Source organism: Anopheles arabiensis, chromosome 2 (genome assembly GCF_016920715.1).
Source record: "Anopheles arabiensis isolate DONGOLA chromosome 2, AaraD3, whole genome shotgun sequence".
In the NCBI taxonomy this organism is placed as follows: Eukaryota; Metazoa; Arthropoda; class Insecta; order Diptera; family Culicidae; genus Anopheles; species Anopheles arabiensis.
Window position 1 is genome coordinate 50,913,729 of NC_053517.1, and position 12,954 is coordinate 50,926,682.

At 46.0% G+C, this 12,954-nt stretch overlaps 1 protein-coding gene across 6 annotated transcripts in view; it reads left to right on the forward strand.

Annotated features, from left to right (window-relative positions):
* LOC120893243 (protein TANC2) overlaps positions 1-6,658 on the forward strand; it is a 120,422-nt gene extending 113,764 nt beyond the window's left edge. For 5 of the 6 annotated variants that reach the window (XM_040295016.1, XM_040295019.1, XM_040295020.1 and 2 more), the window contains 5 exons: positions 1,400-1,726; positions 1,809-4,298; positions 4,361-4,712; positions 4,786-5,080; positions 5,165-5,536. In XM_040295016.1, the coding sequence (XP_040150950.1) occupies positions 1,400-1,726; positions 1,809-4,298; positions 4,361-4,712; positions 4,786-5,080; positions 5,165-5,536 (3,836 nt within the window). Of the gene's footprint in view, positions 1-1,399; positions 1,727-1,808; positions 4,299-4,360; positions 4,713-4,785; positions 5,081-5,164 lie in introns of all 6 variants that reach the window. The other variant, XM_040295015.1, reaches the window with a different exon arrangement.
* Positions 6,659-12,954: the final 6,296 nt, after the last annotated feature.

The window sequence follows — 12,954 nt, forward strand, 5'->3', positions numbered from 1 at the left end:
CAACGTTTTCTTGTTTGCCAAAAAATATATGATTTCATGGAGGCAAAACAGCTTACTAGCCACTCTTTCGCCGCGTGTGATTTGATTTATGTAAACCCAATAACATTATGGCTCCGTTGCCGAATAATGTCATCGGTGGTTTTGATCGGTGGTCTCAAACACTGCCGAAGAACACCCAGCAAGCAAATCAATTTCTGGAGCGCTTCCAAACGACTGTTTTGATCGTTCCGCGCGCACCCAACCGTGTCTCGGTCGTGGCGGTGGTAGGAATTAAGTAATTTGCTTAAGCCTGTGGTAGAATTATAACGCCCGTGAAGCATAAAGAATGGTTGGACAGGCAAAGCTAAACAAATATTTTGCAAGCTTACGTGTGTTTGCTCAGCGACATTAAAGTTCATTTAAAAGCTTTATAATCCTGCTCGCGAATCTGCCACAGCAATGCAGAAACATTCCTGGCGAAACATTAAACAAACGGCAGACATTTTACGATCGATCGGTCGCGCGCTGGTCACTGAACTCGGTGCCGAAAGATGTCTGGTCGGATACAGTTTTTCGGGGGTTGTTTGTGCAAAACCGCTGATCGATTTGATTGTCCCAGGAATGAACGATCTTTTTAAAGTCTATGGGCTTCATTCGCCTCTAAAATGAAAGATTGCACGCATGATGCATATATTTATTTTATTTCCATTGCATATTACCATTTTTAAAGTTCTTTTTTGTGAGATGCAGTTTTTGTTGTAGTACTGCGGAGGATAACAAGTGGATAAATTGCATGATTTTATTGATTTTGATTGTTACGATCGTGATAGTGAATCCTATTTATATGCTTTAATTTGCCAAAATTTAAATTCTCATTTGTTCAATCGTACGTTGGGATTGAACATCTTTTATTTTCGGTTTTGATGAACTTTTTATGAAATTTTAAGTATTTTTATAAATATTATCTCTCGCTGTAGCTTATTTTAACATAACCACATGCTTCCTCTAGATCGAAGCAAATAACATATTTTCACTCCATAAAAATATGCTAGCTACGATCAGTGGGTGTTAAATTTATGCAAAACGCTTTAACTGTATTTTGATGAGACCTGAGTAAAGCAATGGATAATAATGATAGTGTTTAGTGTTAAAGTTGTTTCGTGTTAGGTGTTTTTCGTGGAAAAACGAACTCATTCTCGTACGACACCTTCACTGGGTAGACTCCCAGAGTTTAATCGGGTGTTGAATAAATGCATGAATTAAACGTTTGTATGTTATTAAGCTCGATTTAGTTAGGCATGATCATTTAATTTTCATCATACGTTATCTGTGTGTGTGTGTGTGCATGCTGTAAAAAAATAGTTGCGATCGTCCTAACCCCATATAACCGTGCGTTTCCCGTTTTCTTTCCCAAACCCAGACGACGAAGGAGGCAACGTGAAACCGCTGGTGATGAATGGCAAATCGAAATCCTCGCAGGACGAGCTGCAGGTACGGCTCGGGTTCTTCCTCGAGAACAATACGCGGCGCAATCTGCGCGCACCGAACCAATCGTGCAGCTCGCTGACCTCGGCCAACACCAGCCCCGTCTCGACGCTGACCGGGTCGTCCGAGGCGGACGTGTCCCGCGTACTGCAGGAACCGAACCCGTACCACACCGGCTGTGAGTCGATCGGGTCCATGATGTCGATCTCGGAACAGAGCAATGCTTCCTCCAGCCCCGTCAGTAGACGCCATTCCGTTACAAGTGAGTGTTGTTCGAAACCTAAACCCAGGTCTGCACCCAGGTCCCACTGTGTTCTAAATCGTGTATTCTTGTCCCGTTTTAGCATCTCAAAGTGGGAGTAACGTGGATGATTTGCTGGCGTTTAAGAGCCGCCGTACGACGGTGCGTCGGTCGGCACGCTCCGGCCAGATCAAGGGACCGATCGATCCGAAGATACGCTTTGCGCAGTACCGCCAGCAGCACCAGCAACAGCAGCAACTCCAGCAGCAGCTCACGCTGAAGCCACTGTTCTTCGAGGTTCCTACGCACGAGCCGAACCCACTGTTTGTGGGCCGGCATTGGTTGGTGCGCGAGCTGGCCACCGCGATCCAGTCGACCGATTCGCCCGGCGTGCTGCTGAGTGGGAATCTTGGCACCGGCAAGACGGCCCTGCTGCTCCAGCTCGTCGAGTACTCCTGCTTCGGGCGGCGCAAGGAGCTGCCGATCCAGGAGAACGATGGCATCTACTGTCAGATCAACGTGGCGCACGATCGGCTGCGCACGCTCGCCTCGCACGTGGTGGCGTACCACTTCTGCCAGGCCGACAACAACTCCACCTGCCTCATACCGGACTTTGTACACTCGCTGGCGGCACAGCTCTGCCAGGCGCCGCAGCTAGCCGCGTACCACGAGTTTCTGCTCGGCGAGCACGCCCTGCAGCACGCACTGAGCGTGAAGGAGTGCATTGCCAATCCCGAGCGAGCGATGACGATGGGTATCCTGGAGCCGCTTGCCGCCCTGCGCCGGACGGGCAAGATCCCGGCCAAGAACTGCGTCATACTGGTGGATGCACTGTGCGAGGCGGAGTACCATCGGCCCGATCACGGCGATACGGTCGCGTCCTTTCTGCAGCGCATGAGCGAACACTTCCCGCCCTGGCTGAAGGTGATCGCCACCATCCGCACGCAGATGCTCGAGTTCTGCAAGGGTTTACCGTACACGAAGATGAGCCTGGACAGCTGGGCGACGAACGAGATGCTGCAGAAGGACATCCTCGAGTACATCACGTTCCGCATCAACCAGAGCCAAAGCATTCAGCACAATGTGGCTGGCGGGAAGGAGATCATCAACACGAGCGCCCACTTCAAGTTTGCGCAGCATCTGCTCGCCCTGTCCAAGGGTTCGTTTCTGTTTGCGAAGCTGACGCTCGATCTGATCGAGCGCGGCAATCTGGTGATCAAGTCGAGCAGCTTCAAGGTGCTGCCGGTCTCGTTGGCGCAGATCTTCCTGCTGAACTTTAACCTGCGCTTCCCGACCGCCACCGCGTACGATCGTATTTCCAACATTTTGGCCGTCTGCCTGGCCGCTCTCTATCCGCTCACGCTGACGGAAATCTTCTACTCGCTCAATGCGCTGATCGCGTCGGGTGAGTCGCCCGCTGACTCGGAATCAGGATCGGAACCGGACGGCACCGGCGGTGGCATGATCGATTGGGATGAGTTCCTGTGCCGGTTCAAGACGCTGACCGGCTTTTTGGTGAAGCGGCTCGATGATACGTACATGTTCTTCCACCCATCGTTCAGGGAGTGGTTGATACGGCGCGACGACGGCGAAAGCACCAAGTTCCTGTGCGATCTGCGCAACGGGCATGCGGGCATTGCACTGCGCCTGTCGCGCCTGCAGGCACCGCTCGATCCGGAGCAGGCACTCGAGCTCGGCCATCACATACTGAAGGCCCACCTGTACCGAAATGCTCCCTCGCACCAATCACCGCGCGACCTGCAGGCGTACTGGGTTGCGTCGGTAACGGGTTGCGTCTCGTCCGCACTCACCACGCTGCGCAATGTGTACAGCCCGAACGTGAAGGTGTCGCGATTGTTGCTGCTGGCCGGAGCATCGCCCGACCATGTGACGCCCTTCCTGGGCAGCGCTCCGATCCTGTGCATAGCGGCGCACGAGGGCATACTGCCGATGGTGAATCTGCTGCTCGAGTTCGGTGCGAGCGTGGAGCAAACGAACAGCCAAGGATGCACACCGCTCATCCTAGCCTCGGCCCGGGGTCACTGCGACGTGGTGCGCCAGTTGGTGGCCGCCGGAGCGTTCCTCGGCCAAACCGATACCTCCCAGCGGTGCGCACTGGTGCACGCGGCCATCGCTGGACGGCTGCAGGTGGTAAAGTATCTGGTCGCTTGCGATTGGCTTCCCCGCTCGGGAAGCAACGATGTGACGCTGGAGCAGGCGGCTCAGCAAGCGCTGACGGCAGCGGCCGGCCAGGGCAATACGGACATTGTGGAGGATCTGCTCGACATGGGCGAGGTGCAGGTGAACCGGCTGGATGTGATTACCGGCGAGACGGCCCTGACGACGGCCTGCGCGAACGGGCACACGGAAACGATCGTCATACTGCTGAACCGGGGTGCCTCGACCGAGGTGCGCAACCGGAAGGAGATGGCACCGCTGCTGATCGCGGTCAAGGAGGGCCACTGGGCGATCGTGGAGCGACTGCTGCAGCATCCGGCCGACTGTGAGCAGACGGAAGCGAACAGCAAAACGGCACTGATGATTGCGGCCGAGGAGGGCCACGTGGGCATCATCGAGCTGCTACTGAGTCGAGGTAAGTTTGGTTGCTTTCATCATCGAGCTCGATTCTCATTGGCTCTGTTTCTCGCTTCACAGGCGCCTCGCTAACAGCGCAGGACAAAGATGGACTGACGGCACTGAGTTGGGCTTGCTTGAGGGGTAAACAGCAGGCGGCCAAGTGTCTGCTGGAACGGGGAGCCGATAAGCAGCACGCGGACGGTACCGGTCGCACACCGCTCGATCTGGCCGCGTACCAAGGTTCGGCCTCGCTCGTGCAGATGCTGCTCGATCATGGGGCGCAAATTGAGCACGTCGACATCAACGGGATGCGTCCGCTGGATCGTGCCATCGCCTGCCGCAACGTGCAGGTCGTGCAGGTGTTCCTGAAACGAGGCGCCAAGCTTGGACCAGCCACGTGGGCCATGGCGAACGGGAAGCCGGAAATAATGTACGTGCATTTGAAGGGCGGGACACCGTTATGTTCAGAAGTGGATTTATTTCGAATGTAACTTCACCCACAGGTTGATACTGTTAAACAAGCTGCTAGAGGATGGCAACACGCTTTACAGGAAGAATCGACTGCAGGAAGCATCGCACCGGTATCAGTACGCGCTGAAGAAGATCCCTTCCGCACCGAGTACCGGTGGGGATGTGAACGGGAATGGCGGCTGTACGATGGTTACCGATCCGCTTACCGGCGGTCCCGTGCCGGACAGCAACAACAACAGCCATAGCAACAACAGCAATGTGGCCACCTTCCAGCAGTTGCGGTTTAATTTCTTGCTCAATCTATCCCGCTGCAAGCGAAAAATGAACGTAAGTCAACGGTCGACGTTGCGGTCAGTGCGTGAAGCAACAACAAGTAACAAGTAAACCCTTTCCCTTTCCCAAATCCCACAGGATGTAGCAGAAGCGATCGAGCTGGCGCGGCAAGCGATCGAGATTAAACCGAGCGCGTACGACGGTTACTACGCCCGTGCGAAAGCACTGATGGAGCAGGGCAGCTACGGTGAGGCACTGCGCGATGCATCGGCCGCCCTGGCCCGGGCACAACCGACGACGGCCGAAATTCGGGAAACGCTTACCCGCCTGCACGGTGACTTGCAGAAGCGCCAGATGCAGGTGATCGCCGACACGGCCAACTCGGCCCTGGCAAGCGTGGGCCTGCCGACCGTGGCCACACCGATGGAGAGCGTCGGCAGCACGCGTTCCAGCTCCGTCCACAGTGGTCGCTCGTTCGCCGAATCGATGGACATCATTACCGATCTGTGAGTTCGGTCGCAGGTTGTACTCATTCCGGATTGTTAAGCTGAATTGCCAGCTTCGTGTGCGCTGAGTGCATTTGTATGTGTGTTTGTGTTTGTGTGCATAAGAAAATGTGCCCTTTATTGATCGAGTTAGTTGAAGTAGGCAAGATAAGTAGGACAGCCTTACTAAGTTAATTGGTATACGAATGGATTGGTAGACGTACCGGATTTATGCTTGAACACACTCTTCTAAAGATGTTAACAAGCATAGAGAAAGAGAGGCAGAGAGAAAAAAACGATTAAACGAATTTAAAATTTTATCCCAAAATTTATCCCCACGAAGACAAAAAAAAACAAACAAACGAAATAGCACACATTCTTGGCAACGACTATCGAAATCATAGCGCGAGCGCCTTTAAACGAAGCAATGCAACAAATGTTTAGGTTATTAAATGTTCCACAAACATACATTTCCACCGTTTATGCTGCAGCAAATGTTGATTTTTCCTTATGCGCAGGCATTGTGTAACATGGTTTTGTTTATAGCAATCTTTCGTTTTGCAGCAGTAACACTCCACACATATTCATAGGTGCAGTGACGATTAGCGTCGCGTTTATCTTTATTTATATGAATAATTTAAATACAAAATTTAGATTGTGCCCCTCGCGATTCACTCGGACAGTGGCGAGAAACCAAAAAAAAAAGATGAATTTTCAGCACAAAAAAAAACATCGTTTTGGAAGCAGAAGCAAGTGAATGGCTATACAGGAGTTTGTTACTTATCTATGTACACGATTAAATTATGATTTATTGGTAGGGGTTTCGAAGCAGCGCAGCACATACTAGCCGACCGGTTTTGTAAAAAAAAAGAAGAAGGAACAATCACGAAACTGTGTGCCTTTCCTTTCTTTTTAGTTCTAAACGAATCATCTTAATTATTTATAGTTACGTGTTAGGCAAATGAGGATGGTAGGGTTTGTACACAGGCAGTTGAAGCGATAGGAAGCGGCAAGGAAGAAGGTTAGATAACATACAGTACATGTAGGCAGCAATACCGTTCAGAGTTGTGTTAGGAGAACTGTAGTGTGTAAGAAATATCAAGAAATGAAACAATAAATGCAATTTTTATGATTTTAGTAAACAATACTTTGAAGCAGGTTGAGTAACTGACGCTGGTACGATATTACGGATACACAAAAATGAAGGTTACAGTTATCATTATCACGTTGTTTGAATTGTAGATACGGGTTTAGACTAGAGTTGGGCAAAACGCACAAAAAAGTGGAACTGTTTCCGGACGATTCCAACAAATTTCGGGCCCAGTTCCGAAGGGTAGGTTCAATCCGACAAGCCGGAACCGCCCGGAATCGTCCGGAATCGTCTGGAATCGTCGGAATCGTGCGGAGTCGTTGGAACCGTCCGGAATCGTCTGGAATCGACAGGAATCGTCTGGAATCGACAGGAATCGCCCGGAATCGCTCGGAATCGCCCGGAATCGCCCGGAATCACCCGGAATCACCCGGAATCGCCCGGAATCGTCTGGAATCGTCGGAATTCCATTTCATTTCATGTCATTTATTCAGTGCATAACCTAATACAAATAGATACAAACAGTTACACAACATGCTAGCGTCCATATCGAACTATATTGAGGAACTCAGTGCGTGACATTCCTGGCTTAAATGTACGACAGACAGCATTGACATATGCGCTGCGACCGGAACGTGAACTTGAATCGTCTGGAATCGTCGGAACAGTCGGAATCGACCGGAATCGGCTCTACTATACACTACTATCGATTGACTACGATTCCGTAGGATTCCGGACGATTCCGGTCGATTCCGGGCGATTTCAGCCAATTCCGGTCAATTCCGACTGTTCCGACGATTCCGACGATTCCGGACGATTCCGACGATTCCGGACGATTCCGGACGATTCCGGTGGAACTAGCGATTCCTTCTCTCTGGAATCGGAATCGGAATCATACTTGCCGGAACCGGAACGGAACCGTGGGTGCGATCCGCAGAACCCATCTCTAGTTTAGACGTCTTTCAACCGGTTGCGGTAACCGGTTCAGTTGGATTGCCTACATTTAGGGGTATATTAATTAATTATTTTTATATAGACTTTGAGTCTATAATTTATATATATATATATTGTGGACAGATCGCTGCCTCATCGTTGACAACAGGGCTGTCATCCGGTGATGTCCTGGACTACCGATCCACAGGACCCCCAAAATCGACGGGTTAGTCATCCCACCATAAAATCCGCCACTGATTTCAGCGACGGATCTAACGGTAGACGAAAAAAGTCGCCTGGGGCCTTGTCAATTCAGAGGCCTCGTAGATTGATATTCTATAGCATGCAGCATGTGTAAAAGTTGAGAGAGTACTAAGTACTATGGCCCCTGAGGGATGGACTATTAGACATTTCCCAAGCGCCACAGATTAAGCTTAAACGACTGGAAAATTGAATATCCATAGAAAAAAAATGAAAGCTCCACAGCTTCATTGGTTTGATCAATAGATGGCGTATTAAAACTGATTATTATATTGCTATCTTTTTCTTGCAATGTGTTTCTACAAGTTTCATCTTATCATGACCTATATAGCCTTCTAACTTTCCGAGCAAAAATCTATATGAATGGTCGTGTGGTCAGGTCAGATACGTGGGTATCAACATCAATGACCATTACTCAATTCTCATTTCCTTCAGTGCTGGTGGTATCAGTTGGAGTTTAGTATTTAAACAATCGTATCGCCGTTCTAGTTCTAGCGATGCATAACTTCAATGCGAAACCATACAACAGTACAGAGGAAATGAGAAAGCTCTCCTCCAAGCGATGAAGCTCAACTGGTTGGAGTATCCCACCAACAGATAGCGCCACCAGCTTTTTTGCTATTTTTAGAATGCATGAGTCGTTTGCCGTCTGCTAAACGAAGTCTTTCTATATTCCGTTTAGGTAGAGTGCTTGAGTCGTTTAGAAGCCGTTTAGTGGTCGTTTAGTGGATTTATGGCACTTGGGGAGTATCGTTAAGTTTTTCAAATACAGTCTGTTCCCGAGTTACGCGGTTTCTGCGTTCCCGACGAATCCGCGTAACTCGAATATCCGCGTAAGTCGAATTTCACGTTTTTTTTACTAAATACTATTCATTACTCGCAGTTTTTGATTTAAATTAATACTTTTATACACTTTATCATTTATTTGCTATGATTCGTGCAGAAAATTCTAATATTTCTGGCTTTTAGCGGTTTCAATTTGTTCGCAAAAATGCAATTTATACCGATTTGAAGCAAATTGTACTGATTTGACATTTGATCTGTCAAATTTATAAAACCGCGTATCTCCGAATCCGCGTAAGTCGAGAACCGTGTAACTCGGGAACAGACTGAACAGTGGAGCGCCGTTTTAAAAAAATCCTATTTTTTGATAAAAATAACCCAGTTTATATTAACTTCATGTTTTTCCCATGAGAATATTTGAAATTTGCCATGAATTATAGTGTTTTTTGTTATGATAATATGCTCTTATAACCGATTTTTTAAATACCCTCCTCATAACGCAATGTCACCTTTGTATTGAACTGTCATTTCTCAACAGCACGGATAAACGGAAAGCCGGATAAAAGGTGCCCTGATAAACGGCGCTCCACTGTAGCCAGTTTCAATTGTGCTCGTTAAATATTCATTTTTTTTAGAGACAACCTAATATAATGGTATCTTGATCATGCTGAAATGAATAGCTATTATTGATGAATAGCTTTTATTTTAGTTTTCTTCAAAATGATTACAAAATTTATAGCCCTTTTCGCAGAGCGAACCCTGTCCGTACCGGGTACGTCAAGCTGTCATCTGCTCTGTCCGATTTATCTGTAGGGGAAGGTAGGTAAAGACGGACACGTTAACGGAAGTGGTAAAAATCTAGGGATATATAAGTGCAACGACCATGAAAATGTGCATACATTATCTTATACTCATGTTTTATCAGAAAATGTGTTAAAACTTTTAAGTTTCCATCAATTTTTGCGTTTTTTTCATGAATGAAAAACATGATTTTTTTCGTGCATTTTTTTAATGTTCGGGTAAGACGGACACCATGAAGGGTAAGATGGACACCTGTAGAAAACGTTGAAATTTGAAGAGTTTTACAGTATTTTAACAAATTCTATCGCTTTCCACGTCCTGGAACGTTTATAAACCAATTCTTGGTCTATTGAAATGGCGATTCATTCAGCCATGAATTTAGGAATTGTAAACGGCGCTTGTAATATATCGTAGAATGCAGCATCTCAAGCATTATTGAAACATCGCGCACTTACAGCTGACGTTGCCCCAGCTTACAGAACAACAGTCTAGAACTTCCTTTTAGGAAATTACTACGCAAAAAGTCCACGACCCCAGTATTCATGAGGGACTTGTTAACAGTTTAATCCATTTTCCACCATGTCAAAATTCAACATTTGATTTTTGTAATCCAATAGAATTTCTCATCTATTCCTGAACAATGTCGTATAATGGCTCATCTTTTTATTGCTAAAAGTTGTCCAAGTCGTGAGAAGATATTGGATTTCGTGAAGCGCCTCATCAGCGTCGAGCGATTAATAGCATAACGAATGGCTACTATTTTCACCGATGTTTCATTTCTCGCTTATTTCAATACTTTCTCTAGTTATTGATTGATTTATAGCATCGGAATACCCTTATTTAAGGTATTTGAAGAAATATATTCATCACCAATTGATATAAGAAGTAAAAACATCAATAAATTCGGTGTCCATCTTTCCCTACAACAAGGTGTCCGTCTTTCCCGCTTTGATGTCAGAATGTTTAAACCAACAGAAAACAATAATTTGTATTGTTTTTTCGCCAGTTTTTTCATTAATGATCACGACAACCCATTCATGAAATAAAACTTCCGGAAATATAAACAATACAAGTCGTAGAGCTTAAGATAAAAACTGTGTGGAAACCAAAACACGCTCGCGGCTCTGCGTAATTCCGTGTATTTTCAACCGTCTCCCCCTGCTTCTACATGCCCCTCGTCTGAAAGTCGCACACTTTTTCATTCTCTTTGCTAGTAGGATAATCATTAAAATAATTGATTTAATTTAAATTGTTGCGTTCTGAACAGTGCAAGTCGATACTACTTTCGATTAGCGATCTAGTTATGTTGGCAGGAGGCACTTTTGTCAAATGAACAACGACAAAAAACATTACGTAACGTACAGTACATGTCAATACCGTTCAATTTGTTAGGAGAATGTATGTTTAAGTGATATTGAAACAATCAATTTTTATGATTTTATAAACATTATTATGAACAGTAAGATACTTACAAATGAAAAATGAATTTACAGTTATCATTATTTGTTTGAATGTATAGGTTTAGTAGAGTTCCTTAATTTCAACAAAAATGTGCTGTAAGGCACGTGTCTGTGCTCCATCGCATGCGATTTTATCCCAATATTATCGTATAATATTGTGATTATTGGGATGATTTTAATAATAAAATGATTATGAAAATGTTGTGGGCAGCCGTGCCGACCCCTGGACTTGCCGTGGCAGTTGCGCTGCCACCGGTCAACGTTCAGGGGACGACCAGTCAGACAGCCTTCTGTTAATTTACCCATTCGATCTGTTTTATGTCTGTCATAACAGTAATTTAAGAGCAATTTAGCGGTACGAAGTGTTATCGTTTATTGTCTGTGAAAAGATGTTGATAAGAACAATAAGAGTACTGTTTTAATTATCTTTTAGTGGAAGAAGACGTCAGCGGTGTGTTCAATCCTGTAAAATGTAAAAATCAGCCGAGAAAATGCATTTATTAGTGCTAATTGTGTATCACCTTCTCCGGGTGAAGTGGCTGTTCATGTCGAATTTTCTGGAAAAAGGACATTATTACAATGTGCGTTTGTATAAGTTTTGGAAAATGAATAAATATAACCATTAAACTGTAATGTAATACATTTCGCGTTATTTATTAACAATTATGCGGAATAGAGAAAGAAATAGGATCTATCAAAACTGCTCTAATGGGTAAATTAACGACTGTTAATTTACCATTAAATTACTCTTAAATTATCGGCAATTTAGCGGTAAGATAGGGGTAAATTAAGTCCGATTTGTCTGACTGGGGACAGTGTGTCACTGCACACTGTGCCTAAGCAGCGCAAGGCTTAGTGTGTGCCGAGCGCACAGTTAGAGTGTGTTTGCGAGCCGATCGAGCAGGAGCTCTCGGCAGGGGCGCTCGGTGCGGCTAGTGCGCGACCACCGCACTTGTTATTTTAAAGTGTATTGTGTATTGTGTATCTTATTTATTTTGTTTGTTGTATGAGTGTAATAAAATATTTAAGTACAAAAGTTCTAAACATTAGAAAATCCAATAAATTTAGCACACTTGGATTTTTTGCTTCCTTCGAGCTGCTCTTCTTTATTTCGTCTCGTCCGCCGGTGACAGCTGTCATCGACCAGGTCTATATACACGCGACATGAGGTGTAGTTAGGTAGCATTTACACGTATGACGCTCAAGGTTTACATTTTCTCATCTGCAAGGTTTACAACATAAAACTATTGAAACGTTAGTTCAGAGCCGTTAGACCGGAGCCGTTGATTCATCGCCGGCTCTGGAGCCATTGATTCGCCGCCGGCTCCGAGCTGTTGGTACGGAGCCGGCTCCGGAGCTGTTGGTGTAGATCTGGTTCTGGAGCCGTGGGTGCCATTGGTGCACTCCAAAACACCCATTCCTATTCGGTAGTAACACTATGACAAAAGTATGAATGTATGTGTTAACTTTCAGCCAATTATATTTCGTTTGCCTGTAGTGGTTGGTATCATTTTAAAAGAGATGATTTCAGTGTTAATTTCAAAATATTGTTACACATCATGCTATAAAATTTAACTGTACACAACTGTAATACAACATTTGAAAGTAGTACATAAGCATCCACTTAAAACATGCGGCAAGGCCGGTTGGGGTGTTGGATTTACTGCACATTTTTGATTAAAAAAAAATTATGATTTTAAAAATCTGAATCCGTTCGTAGCGGCGGCGTACGTCCCGACACTCATTTTCCTAACGTACTAGATCGTTGCTACAGTTATTCACCGCGGCATTGTAGGACCGGGCTCAAGAAATGTGTTGCCATCCCTTGAATTTCATGTGAGCGTTTTCGTTCCCGCTACGAACGGATTAAATAATACCAGCCATACTCTTTTAATCACAAAAAACATCATTCTTCCATACAAATTGTATGGCCTACCCGGGTAGGCGGTTGTACGATTACGTAATATTTTTGGTCGTACACAAGACGGTTACATGGTTGCGTTCTCAACAGTGCTCCTGCCGAAATCTGCCAATATAATCTGGCCACACTGGACCGCAGGGCAAAAGCTCACTCGAAAGGTCAACAACCGTCGCAAAACGTCAAAACGACCGTCG